This window comes from Manis javanica, chromosome 10 (assembly GCF_040802235.1).
Source record: "Manis javanica isolate MJ-LG chromosome 10, MJ_LKY, whole genome shotgun sequence".
NCBI lineage: Eukaryota > Metazoa > Chordata > Mammalia > Pholidota > Manidae > Manis > Manis javanica.
The window spans coordinates 45,162,742-45,185,491 of NC_133165.1; the positions used below are offsets into that span (position 1 = coordinate 45,162,742).

Here is a 22,750-nt window from a genome sequence, read left to right on the forward strand (position 1 = left end):
AATGACTGCAGGGGACGTGGCGAGTCAGCCCAAAAAGCGTATCCTGGGAGTCAGTCCACTCCCGTAGGAGCGGGAAGATCCACTGGCAAAAGGCCTCGACCACGCTCTTTGCAAACAAACTGCTCCCAAGGACCCAGTCCATGACCCCAGATCGCAGTTAGGTCTAAGTGTAATAACCAAGTATTGGGAGTGGGCAGGAGCAGGGTCTCTCATCTGCACACGTCCTCCAGGTTCACACACTAGCCAGGACAGCTCCTGGACAGGTGTTAGCAGGTAAAATCTGGGACCATGTTTAGCACAGGAAGACTGGCTACTGGGACCACAGCCTGAGGGCTGGACGTTTATTCATAACAATTAATAGCCTACACAAGACTTCTCCAGAGCAGGGGGTGTGGGTCTAGGTGGACCCTTGCACCTGTCAGCAGCTCCACCTTCCAGGCCCTGGAGTTTGCTTGGCCAGACAGCACAGAAGTATAATGGGGGGCTCAGTCATAGGGTATTAGATGAAGCTCTTCTACCTGGAATGACTGGAAGTTGGCCCAGTGGCTAGTCTGTTTCTTCCCTGCTGGAAGTTTCACCTCCACTACAATTAAGTCCACCAGGATAAAAGCAGGGTCAGGACTGGGGACCCAGTGAAGTTTTGGGAAGCATGAGGTGGGGGTAAGTGGGCTTGAGAGAGAGAGAGATTGGGAGGGGCCTGATAAGAATATAACCTGATGATCTTGGTTCAGCATTCCCAAGATGAAGGCAGGGTGACTGCAGCAATATAGAGCTTCCCAGAGGAACAGGCCAGTGCCCTGCCAAGGGGGTACCTCCTTCATCCCTCAGCACAAGAGCCAGACTAAAGAGCCCAGGGAACTCCACAGAAGGGAAGCCCTGCTCAGGCCTGGGAGGCAGTGGGTGAAGAAAGTCTCCCTGGGGCCCAGAGCTGTTTCAGAGCAAGGGGCTGGGGATCTGGTCCACCCCTGATCCTCATTTGTGGGTATGTAAAGCAGCAAGTGAGCTTCCTCTCAGGGAGGGGGTAGAATTTTCCCCTTTGGGCTAGGGTGGGCCCATGGAAATAGTTGGGAAAGGTTAGGGCCAGCTTCCAGGAGACTCACTTGAGTTTCTGGGACCCTCAAGCCTCTCATAGCAGACCCTTCCTGCAGTACAGGTACCCGTTAGGCTGAAGCTGTGACCATAGGAAAGGTAGAACTGAGCTTGGCTGATCCCACTCCCACTGGCATGCACTGGGGCCCCCAAACCACCCAAGTACAGAGGGGCTGGGTCCACAGAATTTGGAATGGAGGGCAGGGGCAACTGGATGTGGGCAGAGGAAGGACTGGAAGCACAGCCCCCAGGGTCCATGGGTATTCCAAAGTCCCCTGAGTTACGGGTTCAGCTGATGTAGACACGGTGGAAGTCGTGGGCACCAAAGGCTGCGTTGCACTTGGGGCACTTCCTCTGGCGGGCCTCATAGCGGCCCCGCACGCACTCGAAGCAGAAAACGTGGAAGCACTTGGTAAGGACTGCATCCTTCTTGCGGGTGTTACAGCAGGGGCAGGTCAACCGCGCCTGGGCCGGGCAAAGGCATCAGCTCGGGAACAATCTTGATGGTGCCCAGACCCCATGCTGACAGCAGGAGATGGTCCAGGCTAAAGCCCAACCTATAACCTGATGATCTTGGTTCAGCTAAGGGGCTGACTACATCTAACTCTCCCTATAACCTGGGAGGTGGGAATGAGCACTCTCCAGATGAAGAACTGAGGCTCAGAGGCAGAGGCCTTAGAACTAGAAAGCTGAGTCCAGATTCTAAACTGGACAGTGACAGCCAGTGGTCAACATGTCTCCTCTTAAGACCAATGACTCACAGGCTCAGCCTGGGCTCCTTTACTCAGGGGTTTCATCTGTTGCCCTTCTGCCTTCTCCAGCAAAACCCCAATCCCAGCATAAGCCAACTATCTACTTTCTCTTCAGTTGTACCTCTTAAGTCACAGCTGGATATGGCAGTGCTACAAGAAATTGGCTGTCTCTACCCTCATCTGGCCTGCCCCTGGTGCTGCCCAGAGATCCTGCTATGGGTTCCTGGGCTCACTTCACTGCAGAGGCTTCACAGATCTCTCCACCTGCCACCAGGTCTTACCTCCAATACCAGACATGATTCCCTGAGACCAGGAATGAGAACATTCCTCCTCCAATCATCAAGTCCCAGCCCAACCCACTGCCTCAGCAACACCCCCAGCTTCACCTCTTCCCAGTCATTTAGAACCTTCCTCACAGCATAACAGGCTCCCAAGTCAGTCTCTTCCTGGGAGACCCTTCCCTTCTCCCCATGGTTGCCTGCAGATGCCTCTGCCCCATCAAGACCAAACTGCTTTAAAAGGTTTCTTATTTACTGACTCACCCTCTGCTCCCCCCTCCATCTAGCTGGTGACAGTGCAGGTGATCCAAGCTCCACCTCCACCAAAGAACCATTCCCACCAAGACTACCAAGTTCAAGGGCAGCTCTCAACACTCATGTTATTTGCCTTCTTGCCAGCCTGGACCCTGCCTGCCCCAGCTGATTGAAAACTCTTCCCTACCAATCTGCTCTCCATCACTCCCTCCTCTGGAACCACAGGCTTCTCTCTCTTCCTCCATAAAGGAAAAGGATGACCCACCCTTTTCATGTCACACTCCCTCCCTGGGTGACCACAGTCAAAATGGGGCTTCCATCTCAAGCCTCTGTTCTCCAAACCAGCCCTTTTGCTTTGAGTGCCTTCCTAAATAGCCTCCCAAGAGGTCCCACAGGAACCTTGTTGTCAGCATCCTTGAGCATTGTCCACCAAAAGCCTGCTCCTCCACAGCCTTCCTAATTCCACTAAGTGTCATTTGTCATCCACCTAATTTCTCAAATCAGGAATCCAGTTCTCCTCAGTACCTCCCTCTCCCTCACTCCAATGCATTCAATCCATCCCAGAGTCCAAGCACTTGCGCTTCCTAAATAACTTCTGATCTCCTTGTCTCTAACACCTTAGGCTAGCTGAATATTGTTTTTGCCTCAATAATGGCAAAAGCTGAATACATCTACCTGCCTCTAGTCTGTCCCCTCTCTAGCCCAAATCCAGCAGCAAATCAGACCACATCACTCTGGTTTAAAATCCTCTGATGTCTCCACACTGCCTACAGGAAAAGCCAAGCACCTCAATCTGGCTCACCAAGCCCTTCAGGATCTGACACTGCCCAACATCCCCAGACCTGCCATTCACAACAAAACCATGTTGTCCTCTAACTGCAATGTCCAGCAATCTGTCCTCTTGCATGCCTCTCTCAACTAGGGGTCTCCACCTCTGCCTTTCCCTTTGCTGGAACCCCATCCTCATTCCTCACAGCCAACTCTGAACCACATTCTTCAGGTTTCCCTTGGATGATATTCCTTCCAGGAAGCCTACTGACCCCCAGGGCTGGTTTAAGTGCCTCCGCTGACTTCCTATGGTCCCTCTTTCCCCTGCCATCACATTGTTCACCCACTGAACAGGAGAATTACTTGGCTGTCTCCTCCAAAAGACTGTCAGTTTCAATAGGTCTGAGACCAGGTCTAATTCTCAGTCCTTCCACACCTAGCCAGGCACTATGCCTGGCATGTAAAATGTGTACAATCCTTGGTCAGTTAGTTGTCTGACCTCCACAACCAGGGTTCTACTCATTTTCCGCTATTCTACCTTATTTCCAGGTTCCCCACTATAGCTCTCACCAACCTCCCAGCTAAGATTCCCGGATTGCTGTGGCACAACTTGGCCCCACAGTCCCACCTTGTACTCCTTGATCTCCTCCTGGAGGATTTCGTCAGCATCTGCATAAACTTCCACCTTCCTCTGTTTCTCCAGCTTGCGCCGTAGTCGTGAGATATCCTCCTGGGGCAGGAGAGGGGCTAGACTAAATGCAAAGTACTTCATCCTGAACCACCCATATCCCCAGGCTACATCAGTGACCCTGGGCCACCCTGCCACCACCCCATGCACACACCTGAGCCCTCTTGAGGTTGAAGCTTTCTTTTTCTCGAGCAGCCCGGCTTTCTGCCAGGCAAGGCTGGATCTCTCGAAGCCGTGTCTGCACATGCTCCAGCTGCACCTTTAAGTCCTCAGCCAGCTGGGCTGCTTCCACAGCCTGAAAGTGGGTGGGACAGGGAGGAGGGCACCATTCGCCTGAGCCTGGGGAGTCAGGTGTTTGGAGTCATGGTCCATGGGTGCTTGCGTCAAATGTTCTAGTGGATCAAATCTAATATCCTCACTGGAGCTGATCCTGCCTCCTAACCACTCAACCCTCACCACCTTCTATTCTCCCTCACTCCTAACACTTAAGAGTTCGTCACCTGCAAATGCTCCCTCCTGTCTGTGAACCTTCACAGGCTCCTCTCTGCTCCCCTTGACTCCCCCGACACACACTTTTTCCTGCAACTCCCTCACGTGTCAGCTCCAATAGCTGCTGAGAAGAGGCTCCCTTGCTATTCTTTCATAACACCTTAGTTTACTTTATAAAGCTTACTGATCTATAACATCATTTTATCTGTGGGATTATTGGTTTGCTATCTGCACCTCAAAACTGGGAATTCTCACTTATGGGGCAACCCTCTTGTTGCATGGTCTCCCCAGCACACAGAACAGATCCTGGTAAGTAACAAGGTCATAATACTGCTTAAATGAATGAAGAAAATAAAAGCCCAGTAAGGGAAAGATAAAAATCAATGTTAACCTTAAACTCTTACTAGAAGCTAGATATTTCTTGGGTTTAATACAACTACATGATGAGACCCAGCATCCCCATTTTACAACTAACCATTGCAGTGGTCAAGACGTGGGTTCTGGGGCCAAAGGAGACCCAGACCCAAATCCCAGGTCCACTCTTTCTCAAGCAAGTCAACTGACCTCCTTGAGTCTAAATTTCCTCACTTATGAAAGGTGATAACAACAAAAACCATGTTAGGATTATTGTGAGACCATGATGTGACTAATCACAGAAAGCCATCAGCACAGGGTATGGAACACAGTTAAGTGTTCGAGAAGTGAGCTGGGTTGGGAGAGAAGGCACATTGCTTCCCTCTGGCCTCACCTTCCTCTTATTGAGCTCCAGGGCCTGGCTGCGCAGTGTCAGCTCCTTCTCCACGCCCCCAAGGCTACCTTGCAAGGCCCGTTCTTTTTCCTCCAGTTTCTGCACTGTCAGCAGCTGGGCATCCACCTAAGGACAGAGGTAGGGACTCAGTGCTAAGGAGCTCCTGCCTCTCCAGCTCCACCCAAGTCCAGGGTAGCCATACCTGGGACTTGAGGCCAAGAACTTGCTCGCCCAACTCATCCTTCTCCTCCCGCAGTAGCTTGTGAATCTGGTTGGCCTTGATCCGCTCTGACATCAGCTTAAAGTTGGCATCATCCTTTTCCCGCAACTGCTGTAGCAGCCGTCCATTCTGCTCCTGCATGTCCTCAAAAGCCTGCCCTGTCACATCCATCTCTGACAGCAGAGCCTCCTCCTCCTGCAGCAAGTAGGCGGGGATGAGATGGAATGTGCTAGGACAGGTCAACACAGCTGAACCCACAGGAAAACATGCCTGAGAATCATGGCGTGAACCCACGCCACCTGCTAGAACACCCAACAGGGGCTTAAGGGATCCCAACCTCCAGAAGCAAGCAGAACAACAATGGGGGTTATACCTGCTTGGTGGCACCCAACTTGCGCTGCAGGTGTTCTATCTGCTCCTCTGCCTGCCGAATGCGCCGCAGGGCATCCTCATCTGCAATCTTCTTGCTCTCCCTTCGATCCCTCTCTTCCAGTTCCCGGATGCGGCTCCGCAGTTCATCAACCTACAGCCACCAGATGGAGGGAGCACTCTTGTCACTGCCCCCTGCTGACCTAGGATTCTGCTTTGGTCAGAACCCCTTGGGGCCATCTCTGCATGCCCCATGGGCCCCACCTGCCCTCACCTCAGCCTTGGCCTTACGTTCAGCTGCCATGAGCTGCACCTTATCCCGTTGCTCCTTGGGTGCTGACTTGTACATGTCTAGCAGGAGCTTCATCTCCTTCTGGCTTTCCTGGGCCTTCCTGGGGGAGGCACAAAGACAGGCTTGGTGAGTCAGGCTGGAGGCCACTTGGTAGGGGTAGAAAGGAGACAGGAATAAGGCCTCACTTGAGCTCTGCTCGGAGACCTTTGAGGAGTTCTGACTCCTTCCTCTTCACCTCCTCCACTTTGGCCTTCTCCCGATCAGCCCTTGATAGAGCTGAGGCCACAGTTGGGGGTCCTAGGCCAGGCCCTTCCCGCTCCCGAAGCTCCCGCTTGGGCCTGGCCTCAGGTTCTCGGCCCCGGGAGGAGGGGCCCTGGGATCCCAGTGTTATGGCCTGGACATCTTCCTGAGAGGGGACCAGCTCCTCCTTCTTCACTGAGGTGGTGGGAGTGGTGGCACCAGGCACTGAAGCCATTTCCTTTCTACCATCAGGGAAACTGACAGAGCCTAGCCCACCCTCTTCTTTCCCTGGGGCTGGGGCACTGAGGCTGGAGTCCTCCAGGTGGCCCGGGTTGGGGATGGAATGGGTAGAGCCACTGGCCTGGGCCCGGAGCTGCAAAGACAGAGGGAGCACAGGGCTGAAGTGAGACAGTGCTCATTGGGGATTAGCCAAGGCTTTTTTCCCCAAGCAGTCCCCTCCTCACCTTGCCAATCTCAGCCTGCACTTCCCGCAGCTTCCGCTTGTACCGCTGGGCATCCCCCTTTAGCTGGTGGTTGTGGTTTTGGAGGCTGCTGATTAGATGGCGCATCTCACGGTTGATAGGCCCTGGGGGAGGGTCAGGAAGGGGTGGAACTGGCCACTAATATAGGGGCCCAATCCTCAATGGGGGAAGAGGCAGAGCCAGAGTTATCACTGCCATTATGGAGGAAAGACAAACTCAGGCCTCAGAGAGTGTGATCTCATCAAAGTAACAAGGTAGACTTGAAGGAAATCCACCCAAAAGAAACTCTATATTGCCTAATTGTGTTATTCCCACTAATATAGACTTTTAAAAATATTTCCAAATTTCCTTCAGGAACACATACCTGCAACATTTACCAAAGTTAGTTAGTTCACTTACTTCAGATTTTTAAACAAGTTATGTTTTCTTGGCCTTCCCACTCAAAATTGCAATACCCTTTCTCCTAATACTTCTTTATCCTCCTTCTCTGCTTTTACTTTCCTTGTCGTGTTTGTTCCTATGTAACATACACATTCTATTTCCTTCTTTGTTGTCTGTCCTCCCTCATTACAACTCTACTCCACAACGGCAGGCATTCTTTGTGTTTCGTCCATAGGCACAATCCCAAAGACTAGAACAGGGCCTGGCTCACAGGTGGTGGTCAATAAATCTTCGTAAAGTGAGTGACTATTTCTAAGAGAAGACATCCTAAGGCTAGAGAACCACAGATGGGGCCAAGAGCACATGTTCGGGCTGAGCTGGCTCTACCAGTGGCCTCAGCTGGCTGTGCCTTGGAGCCAGGTGGTGTGATCGCTGTTTTCCACAGGGAGATGAAGCTCTGGGAAAGGAAGGGGCTTAACCTCCTGCATCTGATTAAGTAGCAGCCCCACACCAGGGCCCACCATCTCAGGCAAGGCCCCATTTCCACCCTGTCCTCACCACATACCTGCCTGCTCATTGGCTGCCAGGTTCTGTTCAAACTCGATGCGCAGCATCTCATACTCCTTGCGTACCTGGGCCAGTGTGTCCTCCAGCTGGATAACCTCTGTGCGTAGCTTCTTCTGCAGCCCCAGCTCATCACTCTGGGGGTTGAAGCATTTAGGACCCATATAACACCCTAGCCCCCCTGGCAAAACCCTCCCTTTTTCCTTTGGTCTCAGTCCTTAGTGGCTTAGAAAGAATTTATTCCCAAGGGACCCCTGGCAGGACACAAAGCCTTTTCAAAGTCCTGGAACACTGTAACTCTCAGGGTCTACCCTATCCCTGTTCCTGGACCATACCTCCATGTGCTCAATGTGTCTCAGGTGGGAGTTCTTGGTGGCCAGCAGTAGCCCTCGGGCCTCATCCAGCTGGGTCTTCACTTGCAGTGATTCATTGTAGAGCAGCGAGAACTGGGCCTGCAACATTCGGTACTCCCCTGTCTCCCGAACCACTTCCTCAGGGAGGCTCCGCAGCGCCACCTAGGGGTGGGGATGCCCCAAAGTGATCAGTAAGAGGATTTAGGGCTCAGCCCCTACCTTGCCGGCTCAGGCCTCCCAGCCCCAAACGCAGCCTACCTTGAGGTGCTCATTGGTCCGCACAGCCCCCTGAAGTTCAGCCTGCAGCTTCTCTAGCTCTGCCATGCGACTGTTGGCTAATTCTTGGTTTTCTTCCAACTCTGCATTCAACATCTCAAACTGTGGGGTGAGAGCACTATGGGAGGCAGGGCCAGGCCAGGAATCATGCTTCCCTCACATCTCTACCATATGCCCCATCCATCCAGCTTTCTTACGTACAGCAATGGATTCTGAAGACCCAGGAACAAGCCAGACCCAAGCCAGACTCCCAGGCAAGTGAGAGAAAATTTAATACTGCACAATCAGTGCTGGGAACCAACACTCGTAACTGACAAAGAGTGAGGGAAGCCTTCCTCAAGGACCTGAAAAGTGAACTGAAGTAAAGGGAAACAGCACTGTGACCCCCACAGAATGAAGAAAATATGCAATAACCCAGAGGCAAGAGAGCCAAGGCAGGACAGGGAAAGAGACAGTGAGTTAATGCTCCCTCTCAGTGAGACCATTCCTCAGCCACCCAATGACAATGCCAACTGACTCCAACATAGTTCTGTTTCTTTCTTTCCTAAGTTTTTCCTTTGTTGTAACTCTGACCAACTGATACGTCACTTTACTTACTTTTGTCTATTCCCCTAAATAAAATCTAGGCTCCATGTAAGCTTTGATTTCTATTTATTTTGTTCTCCAATATGCCCGCTCCCTAACACAGTGCCTAAGACTTAGCAATCAGCAATTATTTGCTGAATACATATGTGAATGAATGAAAAAATAACAAGGTGAGTGACAGGCAAAGGGGAAAAGACTCAGAGACTGTGAGCAGATGTTTGTCCTTAATTCTGAGGGTAATTTCAAGAGTGGCATAGAGAAAAAGGTTATGGGAGAGATTAGAAAGAATGAAGTCTGCTCACCTTCTGCATGCTGAGTGTGATCTGGCCCCCCTGGAAGCCTGATGAGCTCCCAGACACATAGTAGCCAGAGTTGAGCTGTGGAGAGGAGAGAGAGAGAAGTGGGTGGGAAGGGGAGAAGCTAGGGCTTTACCCAGCCCCGGCTCCATGGGACCCAGAACTCTTAGCCTCACCTGCTCCAAGGCCTCTGCCAGGTGCTTATTGAGCTTCTGCTCACGCTTGCGCAACTTCTCAATATCCCACTGCAGGTCCTCTACCGTGGTCTCCATCTCCAGCACCTTAGTTTCTGCTGATGTCACTTTATCCAGGAGCTCAGAATACTGGAGACAATGAAAGGAGCAGATGCTTAGACGAGGGGTCCTGGCTCCAAGGGCCTCGGGTGCCCATCTGACCCAAACCCTGCCCTGGTTCTAATCCCAACCCCAAAAGCCCAAATCCCACCTCCAGTGAGATGCGGTGGTGCTTCTCCTGTAGCTGGGTGGCCAAGTCCTGTAGCCGCCGGTTCTCACATCCCAGCTCCCGGGTGTGTGCCCGAGCCACCTCACTGGGGGGCTCACTGTCCCCTGGAAAGGTAGGGCTCGGTTAAGAGCCAAGTCCAGGGCAATGGGTCAAAGTACTAACTCATTCTGGAGTCTGTTATGTGCTCAGTGTGATCCACTAGCTGTCTTGCCAATTTCTCCTGACAAAGCCAGGAGTCTTTATCCCCACTGTACAAAGGACTAAACCAGCTCAGAGAGAAGAGCCATTTGCTCAAAATGCCTAGGCCAGAATGACACCTAAGACTGGGAGAAACCTGTCAGTCTGCAAAGCCTGGGCACTTGCTGCTATGCCTTGTGGATCAGTAACTGCCACCAAGATTTATGCAAAGTGCTCCAGAGGTCTCCAGTCATAAGAGGGTGGTCTCACAAGCTTCAACAACTCCTCCCACCCTCTCTAGAGATCAATTCTGGGAATCAAGGCAGAATCTCCCATCTACAACATAATCCTTTCCTTGAGAACATGACTGATTTATTCCTTGGGGAATTGTGGCTGCCTGTGGGCCAAGGGCATTGATGAGAGAATATAACAATGCAAATGAGAACAGACACTCCTGGGGTGGGGGCACAAAGAACTAACCTTGGCTGTATACTTGTTGACAGAGTTCCTCCACCTGACGCTGTAGGCAGTCTGAGGCCTCTACCACACGGGACACAGCTGCCTTAGAGAACTCCATGCGGCCCTGCAGCTGCAACTCCACCTCCTCACTACTGCTGGCACCCAGAGCAACCACAAAAGCCAAGGCTGGCTCACTGAGAGGCGGCCGCAGCTGCACTGGCAGAGATTCTGGGAGGGATGGACAAACCCTTATGAAGACAACAGCAGCATTTATCACCACTCTGTACCAAGCTCAGGACTAAGCCCTTCAACACTACTGCTGAGTCAACATAACCAACACCTGTAGTAGTCAGCCCCACCTTGAAAATGAAACAACTGAGGTTCAGAGTGAGCGAGTAACTTCCTCAAAGCCACAGAACTCCCAAATCACTCAAGAAAGCCTTGTCTGCTTCCTATCTAAATTAGAACCACACTGTGTATACATACACTAATCCCCTTTGAGGAACCTCTGCAGCTTTTACTTATGGCTTATGATCACTTCTTTCCTGATGGTAGGGGTAGTATTTCTTTCTGCTTATTTTTGTCTCCTTCAAGCCAAGTATATAGTTCACACTTGTTAATACTTTTTTGAACTAAATGAGTGTCAAAACATGAACTGCACTATGAACCAAGTCATGAACATTCTAAAGCCTGTGTTCTTACCCAATGCACTTTGCTGCCGAAACTGAAATCAACTGTGTGTGTGGGAGGGGAGGCAGAGGATTCAGGAGCCTAATATCAAATTCCCCTCCTCTCTAAGACCTTTCCCAGAATTTAATTAAGCTCCCCGGATCCTAGGGCTCCAGCTCTACCCCTCAACTCCGATGTCCCTGGCTCTGTGAGAGGGGTTTCATCATGTGTCGGGCCCTCCTGGGTTCCAGGTGCCTCTGTCCCCGAAGACAGCTCCCCCTGGTTCTCATGGTGTCGGAGAAGGGCTTCCACAGTGTCATCCAGCTGGAGGGAGAAAGCACCAAAAATGTTATAAATCCCTCAGTTGCTTTCCCAGCATGATAGTCCTTTCCCAGCATAGGAGTCTGAGAACTGACAGCTGGATCAAGGCCAGTTCTTGGAAAGCAGAGGGACATCCACCTGGGCCCAGTAGCGGTTGACAATGAGGAGTGTGGCATCATCTGTGGCCTGCCGCTTCTCCAGCTTCTCAATTCGTTCTCGGAGTTCATCTTCACAAGCCTGCCTCTGTTCCAACCGCTCTGCTAGTTTCTTGTTCTTGAACTGCAGAACCTTCAGGTCCATTTCCTCCTACCAAAGAAAATGAAGAGGCTGAGGAGAGGGGCAAGCAGGGCCCAAGAACCAGAGAGAGAGACAGACAAAGAACAGCAACTAGAATAGGTGTGAAAGGGAAGTATCCTCAGACAAACTCCTAAAAGGATTTAAAGAGGCTTAGGCAACCAAAGAAAACATCTTGGTTGTGAGAGGGATCACACTATGCTTCTGCCTCTTCAAGTCTTTGACAAATCACATCCATATGGGAAACTGTTTCCTATCTGTAACGGGAAGGCAGACTTCATGTCCTGGGTTTCCTTCAATGGAGTAATCTGTAAAGTGGATCCTGTGAAGCTTGGGGAACTGGGAATAAGGTTATTGATGATTTGGGTGGAGAATAGAAATGGGAGGCTGGCAAGTTATAAAAGCTGGGGCAAGGAGGAGCCAAGATGGTGGCATGAGTAGGGCAGCGGAAATTTCCTCCCAAAACCATATATATTTTTAAAAATACAACAAATACAACTAAAGGAGAGACCAGAAGATACAGTACAATAGCCAGGCTACATCTACATCTGCGAGACTCAGCATCTCACAAAGGGGGTAAGATACAAGCTGCAGCCCGGCGGGACCCGAGAGCTCCCCACATCCCAGCTAACCAGTGGGAGGAAAAGAGTTGGAGCAGGAGGGAGTGAAAGCCCAGGACTGCTAAACAACCAGCTCTAGTAACCCGCACTGGGAGCGCAGACATACAGTGCACGGTGTGCTGGATATTAGAGAAACAGAAAAGCAAAATCTGTGAGTGGGTCCCCACAACCGGCTCCCTGGGACAAAAGAAAAGCGAGGGCTCTTTGCAAGAGTTAAAGGGACAGGGACCTCACAGCTGGACAGAATCATCTGGCATACTCAGCCCAGCAGCTGGAAACCCCAGGGAACTCCAGGCACCCTAATCCTGGGTGGCAGGGCAGCTCTGAAGCCCCTCATGGTGATAAGCAGCCTGCCAGTTGTTCCCCTGGCTGGCGAGGCTCCCAACAGGGCGGCCCAGTAGCCTGAAAGCGGTGGTGGCCAAGTGGCCTGGAAACGGGCGCATGTGCTGGCGGTAGAACTAGCCAAGCGTGCCTGCGGCAGCAGGGTACCACCCCAGGAGCACACATGCCTCTAGCAGCCGCCCAGGATCTCCTCCTGATGCACAGACACCTGGGCCAGACCCAAGGCTACTGCCAGTGCGCAGCTCCCTAGAGCAAGCAGAAGAAACAGGGCAAGGTGCGAAGGGGCGCCGCTCTTACACGAGAGCACATCCGGCGCAGGTGCCACTTCCTGCAGTGCTCTGGGCTACCCTGACAATGACCCTGCCCACGGCAGCTTAGGGAATTAATCCGGAGGCTGCTCCAGGAGTGCGGGTACCCAACACACGCAGCGGAGAAGGGCAAGGTGACCAGCAAGCAGGAAAGGGCTTTGTTCTCCCAGCTGACACACGTGCTACCTGCCTACAGCTACCTCTATTGCCATGAAAAAGCAGAAGAATCTGGTCCACTCCAGAATTACCCAGACAACCCCCAAGAGAGGGCCTGGGAAGATAGATTTAACCAATCTCCCCGAAAAAGAAATCAAAATAAAGGTCATAACCATGCTGATGGACCTGCAGAGAAATACGCAAGAGCTAAAGGATCAAGTAGGGAGGGAGAATACAGAAATAAAACAATCTCTGGAAGGACTTAAGAGCAGACTGGATGAGGTGCAAGAGGCCGTTAATGGAATAGAAATGAGAGAACAGGAATATAGAGAAGCTGAGGCAGAGAGAGATAAAAGGATCTCCAGGAATGAAAGAATATTAAGAGAACTGTGTGACCAATCCAAGAGGAACAATATCCACATTATAGGGGTACCAGAAGAAGAAGAGAGAGAAAAAAAGGACAGAAAGTGTATTTGAAGAAATAATTGCTGAAAACTTCCCCAAACCGGGGGAGGAAATAGTCTCTCAGACCATGGAGGCCCACAGAACTCCCACCACAAGGGACCCAAGGAGGACAACACCAAGACATATATTAATTAACATGGGAAAGATCAAAGACAAGGACAGAGTATTAAAGGCAGCCAGAGAGAGTAAAAGGTCACCTACAAAGGAAAACCCATCAGGCTATCATCATATTTCTCAACAGAAACCTTACAGGCCAGAAGAGAATGCCATGATATATTTAATGCAATGAAACAGAAGGGCCTTGAACCAAGAATACTATGTCCAGCATGAATATCAGTTAAATATGAAGGAGGGATTAAACAATTCCCAGAAAAACAAAAGCTGAGAGAATCTGCCTCCCACAAACCACTTCTACAGGATATTTTAATGGGCCTGCTCTAGATGGAAGCACTCCTAAGGCTAAATAGATGTCACCAGAGAAAATTAAATCACACCAAAGAAAGCAGACCAACCAAATACTAACTAAAGGCAAAAAATAAAATCAACTACTCACAAAAGTAGTCAAAGGAAACACAAAAGAATACAGAATAAAACACCTAACATAAAGAACAGAGGAGGAGGAATAAGAAGGGAGAGAAATAAAGAATCATCAGACTGTGTTTATAATAGCTTAATAAGAGAGTTAAGTTAGACAGCTAGATAGTAAAGAAGCTACCCTTGAACCTTTAGTAACCACAAATCTAAAGCCTGCAATGGCAATAAATACATATCTTTCAATAATCACCCTAAATGTAAACGGACTGAATGCACCAATCAAAACAGAGTATCAGAATGGATAATAAAGTAAGACCCATCTATATGCTGCTTACAAGAGACTCACCTCAAACCCAAAGACATACACAGGCTAAAAGTCAAGGGATGGAAAAAGATATTTCATGCAAACAATAGGGAGAAAAAAGCAGGTGTAGCAGTACTGGTATCAGACAAAATAGACTTCAAAACAAAGAAAGTGACAAGAGATAAAGAAGGACATTACATAATAATGATAAAGGGGTCAGTCCAACAAGAGGATATAACAATTATAAATATATATACACCCAATACAGGAGCACCAACATATGTGAAACAAATACTAACAAAATTAAAGGAGGAAAATAGAATGCAATGCATTAGTTCTAGGAGACTTCAACAAACCACTCACTCCAAAGGACAGATCCAGCAGACATAAAATAAGTAAGGACACAGGCACTGAACAACACACTAGAACACATGGACTTCATCTACAGAACTCTACACCCAAAAGCAGCAAGATGCACATTCTTCTCAAGTGTACATGGAATATTTTACAGAATAGACCACATACTAGGCCACAAAAAGAGCCTCAGTAAATTCAAAAAGATTGAAATTCTACCAGCCAACTTCTCAGACCACAAAGGCATAAAACTAGAAATTAATTGTACAAAGAAAACAAAAAGGCTCACAAACACATGGAGGCTTAACAACATGCTCCTAAATAATCAATGGATCAGTGACCAAATTAAAACAGAGATCAAGCAATATATGGACACAAATGACAATGACAGCATAAAGCCCCAACTTCTGTGGGATGCAGTGAAGGCAGTTCTAAGTTGAAAGTATATAGCAAACCAGGCCTACTTACAGAAGGAAGAACAATCCCAAATGAATAGTCTACAGTCACAATTATTGAAACTGGAAAAAGAAGAACAAATGAGGTGCAAAGTCAGCAGAAGGAGGGACATAATAAAGATCAGAGAAGAAATAAATAAAACTGAGAAGAATAAGACGACAGAAAAAATTTAAAAAACCAAGAGCTGGTTCTTTGAAAAAATAAACAAAATAAGTAAGTCCCTAGCCACTTATTAAGAGAAAAAGAGAATCTACACACATCAACAGAATCAGAAATGAGAAATGAAAAATCATGACAGACCCCACAGAAATACAAAAAATTATTAGAGAATACTATGAGAATCTATATGCTAACAAGCTGGAAAACCTAGAAGAAATGGACAACTTCCTAGAAAAATACAACTTACCAAGCCTGACCAAGGAAGAAACAGAAAATCTAAACAGACCAATTACCAGCAAAGAAATGGAATCAGTCATCAAAAAACTACCCAAGAACATAATACCTGACCCAGATGGATTCACCGCTGAATTTTATCAAACATATAGAGAAGACATAATACCCATTCTCCTTAAAGTTTTCCAAAAAATAGAAGAGGAGGGAATACTTCCAAACTCATTCTATGAAGCCAGCATCACACTAATACCAAAACTAGGCAAAGACCCCACCAAAAAAGAAAATTACAGAGCAATATCCCTGATGAACATAGATGCAAAAATACTCAAAAAAATATTAGCAAACCGAATTAAAAAATACATAAAGAGGATCATACACCATGATCAAGTGGGATTCATCCCAGGGATGCAAGGATGGTACAACATTCGAAAATCCATCAACATCACTCACCACATCAACAAGAAGGACAGAAACCACATGATCATTTCCAAAGACGCTGAAAAAGCATTCAACAAAATTCAACATCCATTCATGATAAAAACTCTCAACAAAATGGGTACACAGGGCAAGTACCTCAACATAATAAAGGCCATATACAACAAACCCACAACCAACATCATACTTAACAGCAAGAAGCAGAAAGCTTTTCCTCTAAGATTGGGACCAAGACAGGGATGTCCACTCTCCCCACTGTTGTTCAACATAGTACTGGAGGTCCTGGCCACGGCAATCAGGCAAAACAAAGAAATACAAGGCATCCAGATTGGTAAAGAAGTCAAACTGTCACTATTTGCAGATGACATGATATTGTACATAAAAAACCCTAAGGACTCCATTCCAAAACTACTAGAACTAATATCTGAATTCAGAAAAGTTGCAGGATACAAAATTAATACACAGAAATCTGTTGCTTTCCTATACAGTAACGATGAACTAACAGAAAGAGAAATCAGGAAAACAATTACATTCACAATTGCATCATAAAGAATAAAATACCTAGGAATAAACCTAACCAAGGAAGTGAAAGACCTATACCCTGAAAACTACAAAACACTCTTAAGAGAAATTAAAGAGAACACTAACAAATGAAACTCATTCCATGATCTTGGCTAGGAAGAATTAATATTGTCAAAATGGCCATCCTGCCTAAAGCAATCTGCATTCAATGCAATGCCTATCAAAATACCAACAACATTCTTCAACGACTGGAAAAAATAGTTTTCAAATTCATATGGAACCACAAAAGACCCCAAATAGCCTAAGCAATCCTGAGAAGGAAGAATAAAGCAGGAGGCATCTCGCTTCCCAACTTCAAGCTCTACTACAAAGGCACAGTAATCAAGATAATTTGGTACTGGCACAAGAACAGAGCCACAGACCAGTGAAACAGAATAGAGAGTCCACATATTAACTCAAACATATACGGTCAATTAATATATGATAAAGGAGCCATGGATATACAATGGGGAAATGACAGTCTCTTCAACAGCTGGTGTTGGCAAAACTTGGCAGCTACATGTAAGAGAATGAAATTGGATCACTGTCTAACCCCATACACAAAAGTAAATTCGAAATTGTTCAAAGACCTGAATGTAAGTCATGAAACCATGAAACTCTTAGAAAAAAACATAAGGCAAAAATCTCTGGGACATAAACATGGATGACTTCTTCATAAACTTATCTCCCTGGGCAAGGGAAACAAAAGCAAAAATGAACAAGTGGAACTATATCAAGCTGAAAAGCTTCTGTACAGCAAAGGACACCGTCAATAGAACAAGAAGATATCCTACAGTATGGGAAAATGTATTCATAAACGACAGATCCAATAAAGGGTTAACATCCAAAATATGTAAAGAGTTCACACACCTCAACAAACAAAAAGCAAATAATCCAATTAAAAAATGGGCATAGGAGCCGAAGACAGTTCTTCAGAAGAAATTCAGATGGCCAAAAGACACATGAAAAGATGCTCCACATCGCTAGTCATCAGAGAAATGCAAATTAAAACCACAATGAGATATCACCTCACACCAGTAAGGATCTCCACCATCCAAAAGACAAACAACAACAAATGTTGGCGAGGTTGTGGAGAAAGGGGAACCCTCCTACACTGCTGTTGGGAATGTAAACTATTTCAACCATTGTGGAAAGCAGAATGGAGGTTCCTCAAAAAGCTCAAAATAGAAATACCATTTGACCCAGGAATTCCACTTCTAGGAATTTACCCTAAGAATGCAGCAGCCCAGTTTGAGAAATACATCTGCACCCCTATGTTTATCACAGCACTATTTACAATATCCAAGAAATGGAAGCAACCTAAGTGTCCATCAGTAGATGAATGGATAAAGAAGAGGTGGTACATATACACAATGGAATGTTATTCAGCCATAAGAAGAAAACAAATCCTACCATTTGCAAGAACATTGATGGAGCTAGAGGGTATTATGCTCAGTGAAATAATCCAGGCAGAGAAAGACAAGTACCAAATGATTTCACTCATATGTGAAATATAAGAACAAAGAAAATACTGAAGGAACAAAACAGCAGCACAATCACAGAACCCAAGAATGGACTAACACTTACCAAAGGGAAAGGAACTGGGGAGGATGGGTGAGAAGGGAGGGATAAGGGGCGGGGGTGGGGGGCGGAGGGGGAAGAAAGGGGGCATTACGATTAGCATGTATAATGTGTTGGGGGGCACAGGGAGAGCTGTGCAACACAGAGAAGACAAGTAGTGATTCTACAGCATCTTACTATGCTGATGGGCAATGACTGTAATGGGGTTTGTCAGGGGGACTGGTTGATGGGGGGAGTCTAGTAAACATAATGTTCCTCATATAATTGTAGATTAATGATACCAAAAAAAAAAAAAAAGCTGGGGCAGGAGCCCACGAACCGTGGAAGAGATGCCTCCAAGCCGAATGGGCTCTATAAGCGTGGTTGTGGTCTTCTCCTCACGGTTCAGCTTTTTCTCTGGGGGTCCCGATGCCCCATCTCCAGCGGCTCGTTTGTTGCCGGGCCCATACATGGCTGCGGCAGCAAGGTGCAGCGCAGGGTCTCCCGAGGGACGTCAGACAGGCGGAGACGGCACTTCTGTCACCTACATAAGAGAGCAAAGTTGCCGAAGCTGCCGGTGCTCCGCAAGCCCGAGCTCCGCACCAGCTCCCTAGTCGATCCCCACCCCCGCCTGCCCTGGGCCCCTCAGCAGCAGCAGGATCAGCCCAGCACCGCCATCTTGCACTTCACCGGTCGGCATCAGCCTCCCCAGCATCCAGCGCAGGCGCCAGAGGCAGTGCCGGATGTGGCGAAACTTCATTTCCTATTTCTATTGGTCACGCTTTGTCCCGCCTCTCGGGTCCTGTTTGGTTTCTTCCCAAAGGCCTCCTCCTTCTCTCGGCGATTGGCCAGCGTTCAGGTCCCGTAGTAACTGACCCCCACACTTCCTCTCCCGAGCCCTGACATCACCTGCCTATTACCGCTGCAGAGGGGGCACGGGGGTTGGGTCTGCGGCTTATTACGCACGCGCATCGCCCTCTCACTGATAGGTGAGCGCCCTACACTTTTTCCCTTCCTTCACGAACTCCCTTAGCAACGGTCGCCGCCGAGACGGAGGGAGACGCCCCCGGCAGATTGGCTACACCAGGCTCTCTGCGGCGTAGATTGGCTGGATCGTCGGTAGAGGGCCAGGCTTAGCAGTCGCTGCTAGAGAACAGACTATCCCAGAACCCAGGCGGGAGAGAGTCTGTGGTGATACAGCGGAGCAACGACATGATCCGCCAGAAGTCCAGCCAATTCCTGGGACTGAGGATACAATCGGAACTTCAAAAGGCCTCCGAATTACGGCGGGAACCCGAGAAGGACCTCAGCTCAGTCAATGAATCGACTACGCGGACTGGAACAGGTGTGCGGACTGAGTCCGGGACCGCGGCTTCGGTGGAAGATGAAGATCCTGCAGCCAACTTGTTCCCGGTGAGGGCGGGAGACAGTGGTCTGCTTCGGAAGGTTTCTAAAAGAGCTCCCCGCCAGGGCGCCACTCGTCTTTTGTTTACTAACGTCAAAGACGTTTCCCGGGCTGCCTTGGCGAGGAGGCTCAAGAATACTTAGGGCCTGCTGAACCCTAGCCCAATGGCGTTCCTTATAGTCTTTAGAATGAGAAGGCAAGTTTGCGCGTTCTCAGACCTGCTGGAAATTCGCAACAGGCCAGGGACTAGAGAGCAGGGACAACCCAGCTCTGCCTTTCCCAACCTACTTTCTCTCCGCAGCCGCCGCTGCCCCAGCCCCGGATCTGCATGTGGTGAGTGTGAGGAAGACTTGGAGGAAAGTTACACTTCACACTTGTATTATTCCTTTAGTGCCTCCCCGACAGTCCTGTCACACAGCCAGGGCACCCCCATTTTGCAGATGAGGAGACTGAGGCCCAGAGATGCAATTCCCCAAGTGACTAGAAGCCAGCAGTCCCGCCTCCCCAGCTCAAAGAGGTTGTGTGAGAAGAAGGGAACCAAAGACTGAGGATATAAACAAAACATCATAGCTATGGGGCACTGAGGCCCACAGGGGGAATTTGCCCAAGGTCATATAGCAAGGGAGTGGCAGAGCAGAGACAAGAACCAAAGTTTCCTAACCTTAGGCTTTATAAGTGAAAAGGATCACAAAAGGTCATTAAGCTATTCCCCTTATTAAAGATGGAGAAAGATGGAGGCCCAGAGAGGGAAGTGACTTGCCTAAGGCTACACAGCAAGTTAGTGGAAGGGCCAAACCCCAAACTCCTGTCTGGTTCCCAATTCAATGCTCCAGGCCTCATAACACTGTCATGAGACAAATGCATGATGACCACCACCATCTTTTCTCCTCTTTTCCTGACAGGAAGTACCTGGACATCCACTCCATGCACAGGCTAGAAGAGACAGCCACCGTTGAAGAGATGAGGGAGTATGGGGGATAACGGAGGGGGAAAGAGCTAGCTCTTGGGGAAGGCTGTGGGGGGTGGGCTTGAAAGGCATGAGGAATGCCTACCACCAAATCATGTGGGGCACTAGTGTGGAGTGGTGAAAGGAGGTTCCATTTGTCATTTACTCCTTCCTTCCTCCCTCCCTCCCAAGGGTGCTGGCTGAGCTGCTAGGGCTAGGCTGTCCTAAGCAGAGCCTGAGGAATGCCATCACCCTGGACCTCTTCTCCCATGCACTTCTCTTCTGCCGCCAGCAGGGCTTCTCACTGGAACAGACATCAACGGCTTGTGCCCTGCTCCAAGATCTTCACAAGGCCTGTGTTGGTGAGAGGAGATGGCTACCAGAGGGTTTCAGCCCGAAGGATGGCAAAAGTGACCGTGGGAAGTAGAAGTAGGGGGATTACCACCTGGAATCTTTGTTCTGTCATTACTAGCAGTGTTATTACCACACACGTTATTTCAACTCTGAAACTCTCCATTTTCTTATCTATATAATAAGATACAGCACTACTTTATGAGGCTGTTCTGAGAAATACTATTATATATTATATTATATATATTATATATATATTATATGCTAATTTATGTATAGTGCTCAATAAAATATCTCCTAACCCCACCTACCCCCTCCCCTTATTCTTGGAACTGATTTTCTTTCAGAATGTTTGACAAGAGCTGAAATTGTATGTTATTTTATGTTAGTTTATTGTACGTTATTTCCACTAAACTATAAGCTTCTTAAGGGCAGGACCTTGTCTGTCTTGCTCAGTGCATAGAACAGTGCTCAATATGTGGGTACTCAGTATTTGTTGAAATTAAAACAATCAAGACTTAAACCTAGATATGTCCACCCTTCTAAAGCTCATGCTCAATAAAGTCACTGTTTAGTGAGTGAAACGAATGATTGTCAGGGAGAGGTCTCATTGTCACATCTTGCTTTCACTCCCAGCAACCCCCTTGGGCAACGTGGAGGAATGTTACCGCTACTTCACCAGTGTTCTTTTTTGCCATGGAGTCAGGGTCAGTTCCCTCTTCACTGTGCTCCAGACAAGGGCTAGCCCAATCTCTCACCCTCTCCTCACTCACCCTCATCTTCCTCTGAAGGCCTCAGTGGGCTCTCCCTGCTTCTGATGCTGGGCACTTGGAGAAAAGGCCAGGGCTTCTAACTCCCAATCATCCCACAGCGGCCCCCCTTCAGTATTGACCTCTTTAAGGAGGAACAGCTGCTGACCCTGGCAAATTACGTGGTCAACACCTACTTCCGACACTTCAAGCTCTACAAATATGTCTTCAGGCCCCAGGTACTGGGCCACAAACTAGAAGAGGCCACTCCTCAAGCTCCCCTTTCCCTCAGTGCAGATGCCCTCTTCCTCCGTCTTCGCAGGTGCGGCTGGATCTATCTTTGACTTACATGGGACTCCAGCCACCCAAGCTCCAGCCAGAAGATGAGATGGGTAAGGGAGAATGTCATGAATAGGGCTAGGGCTAGGCTGCGGCTGAGCTGGTGCTGGTTTTGGGGCTGAAGCCTCTTTCTGCTTCTGGCTTGCAGAGAAAAAAGAAGGCAAGGAGGTAGAGGAGCAGGCAGTAACCCCACAGGAAGAGATACCAGAAACAGTGGTCCAGCCAAAGCAAGAGCCAAGTGAGGATCTGGAGGGGGTAGGATCCCATGTGACTTGGGGCAGATGTAAAATTAAGGGTTTAGACCACATCAGGGCTTCAGACTTTTTGTTCTGGTTATGGTGTCCTTTCTCCAAATTATTCCTAAGTCCAAGATGACAGATAAAGCACAGCTGCTGTCAGTGAAGCAGGAGCTCCAGAAAGAGATTATTATAAAACCGATGACAATAACAGCCAGCACATATTTGGCAAACCATGTGCCAGAGAGGCCCTGTTTTCAGCATTTTACATGTTAACCCATTTACTCCCCCTCAATCCTAGGCACTAGGTGCTATCATAATCCACATTTTACATAGGAAGCTGAGGGACTGAAAGGTTAAATAACCTGCCTAAGGCCACACAACACTAAGCAGCAATCCAGAAGGTCAGGCATAGCCACTCTACTCACCTCCAGAAGCCTCTCTCCTGACATGCCCCTTCTTCCATGCCCCACAGGCCAGGTCTCCAACCTCCAAGCCTACATCAAGACCCAGCTGAATGAGGAGCTAAGGCAGCTCCAACAGCTGGTGGGAGAAAGGCTCAAGGCCAGCGAGGACAGACTCAGCAGCAAGTTAACCATACTAGAGCGGCCCTTCCAGCCACCTCCCAGCAAAGGCAAGAACAAGACCAAATGACCCCAACATTTTCCCCAATAAAGGCCTGAGCCAGAATGGCCCCCTCCCTGCCCCACCTCCTAAGCACCTTCTGGA

General features: G+C 48.6%; 2 protein-coding genes across 7 annotated transcripts; one reads left to right on the top strand and one right to left on the bottom strand.

Annotated features, from left to right (window-relative positions):
- Positions 1 to 311: 311 nt before the first annotated feature.
- On the bottom strand, positions 312 to 18,989 carry RNF40 (ring finger protein 40). Of its 4 annotated transcripts, none has more exons than XM_037019600.1 (20): positions 18,631 to 18,989; positions 18,336 to 18,539; positions 11,352 to 11,519; positions 11,075 to 11,216; positions 10,245 to 10,451; positions 9,570 to 9,691; positions 9,302 to 9,448; positions 9,132 to 9,206; positions 8,227 to 8,346; positions 7,951 to 8,130; positions 7,617 to 7,752; positions 6,653 to 6,774; positions 6,134 to 6,561; positions 5,931 to 6,048; positions 5,661 to 5,810; positions 5,270 to 5,482; positions 5,068 to 5,193; positions 3,985 to 4,125; positions 3,771 to 3,872; positions 312 to 1,554 (listed from the first exon to the last, which is right to left on the bottom strand). In XM_037019600.1, the coding sequence occupies exons 2-20, from the start codon at positions 18,465 to 18,467 to the stop codon at positions 1,378 to 1,380; spliced, it is 3,006 nt and encodes a 1,001-aa protein (XP_036875495.1). In that variant the 5' UTR covers positions 18,468 to 18,539; positions 18,631 to 18,989; the 3' UTR covers positions 312 to 1,377. The 4 variants fall into 4 exon arrangements, with proteins under 4 accessions (XP_036875495.1, XP_036875494.1, XP_036875493.1 ...); XM_037019599.1 differs by having other exon boundaries at positions 18,621 to 18,989; XM_037019598.1 differs by having other exon boundaries at positions 18,336 to 18,989.
- On the top strand, positions 18,978 to 22,675 carry CFAP119 (cilia and flagella associated protein 119). Of its 3 annotated transcripts, none has more exons than XM_017642818.2 (9): positions 18,978 to 19,340; positions 19,702 to 19,733; positions 20,303 to 20,368; positions 20,539 to 20,708; positions 21,334 to 21,404; positions 21,569 to 21,685; positions 21,769 to 21,838; positions 21,934 to 22,023; positions 22,497 to 22,675. In XM_017642818.2, the coding sequence occupies exons 1-9, from the start codon at positions 19,314 to 19,316 to the stop codon at positions 22,673 to 22,675; spliced, it is 822 nt and encodes a 273-aa protein (XP_017498307.1). In that variant the 5' UTR covers positions 18,978 to 19,313. The 3 variants fall into 3 exon arrangements, with proteins under 3 accessions (XP_017498307.1, XP_017498288.1, XP_036875498.1); XM_017642799.3 differs by having other exon boundaries at positions 18,997 to 19,408; XM_037019603.1 differs by lacking the exon at positions 21,569 to 21,685 and having other exon boundaries at positions 18,999 to 19,408.
- The last annotated feature ends 75 nt before the right edge of the window (positions 22,676 to 22,750 follow it).

What these genes read in the sequence shown, in the direction of transcription:
- CFAP119 (XM_017642799.3), top strand. Translation starts at nt 19,208, where the DNA reads ATGATCCGCCAGAAGTCCAGCCAATTCCTGGGACTGAGGATACAATCG. An exon ending in CAGCCCCGGATCTGCATGTG is followed by an intron (nt 19,734 to 20,302) that starts GTGAGTGTGAGG and finishes TTTTCCTGACAG; the next exon opens with GAAGTACCTGGACATCCACT. An exon ending in TTTTTTGCCATGGAGTCAGG is followed by an intron (nt 21,405 to 21,568) that starts GTCAGTTCCCTC and finishes ATCATCCCACAG; the next exon opens with CGGCCCCCCTTCAGTATTGA.
- RNF40 (XM_037019600.1), bottom strand. Translation starts at nt 18,467, where the DNA reads ATGTATGGGCCCGGCAACAAACGAGCCGCTGGAGATGGGGCATCGGGA. An exon ending in AGGGACATCGGAGTTGAGGG is followed by an intron (nt 10,452 to 11,074) that starts GTAGAGCTGGAG and finishes CATCCCTCCCAG; the next exon opens with AATCTCTGCCAGTGCAGCTG. An exon ending in GACACATTGAGCACATGGAG is followed by an intron (nt 7,753 to 7,950) that starts GTATGGTCCAGG and finishes TTCAACCCCCAG; the next exon opens with AGTGATGAGCTGGGGCTGCA.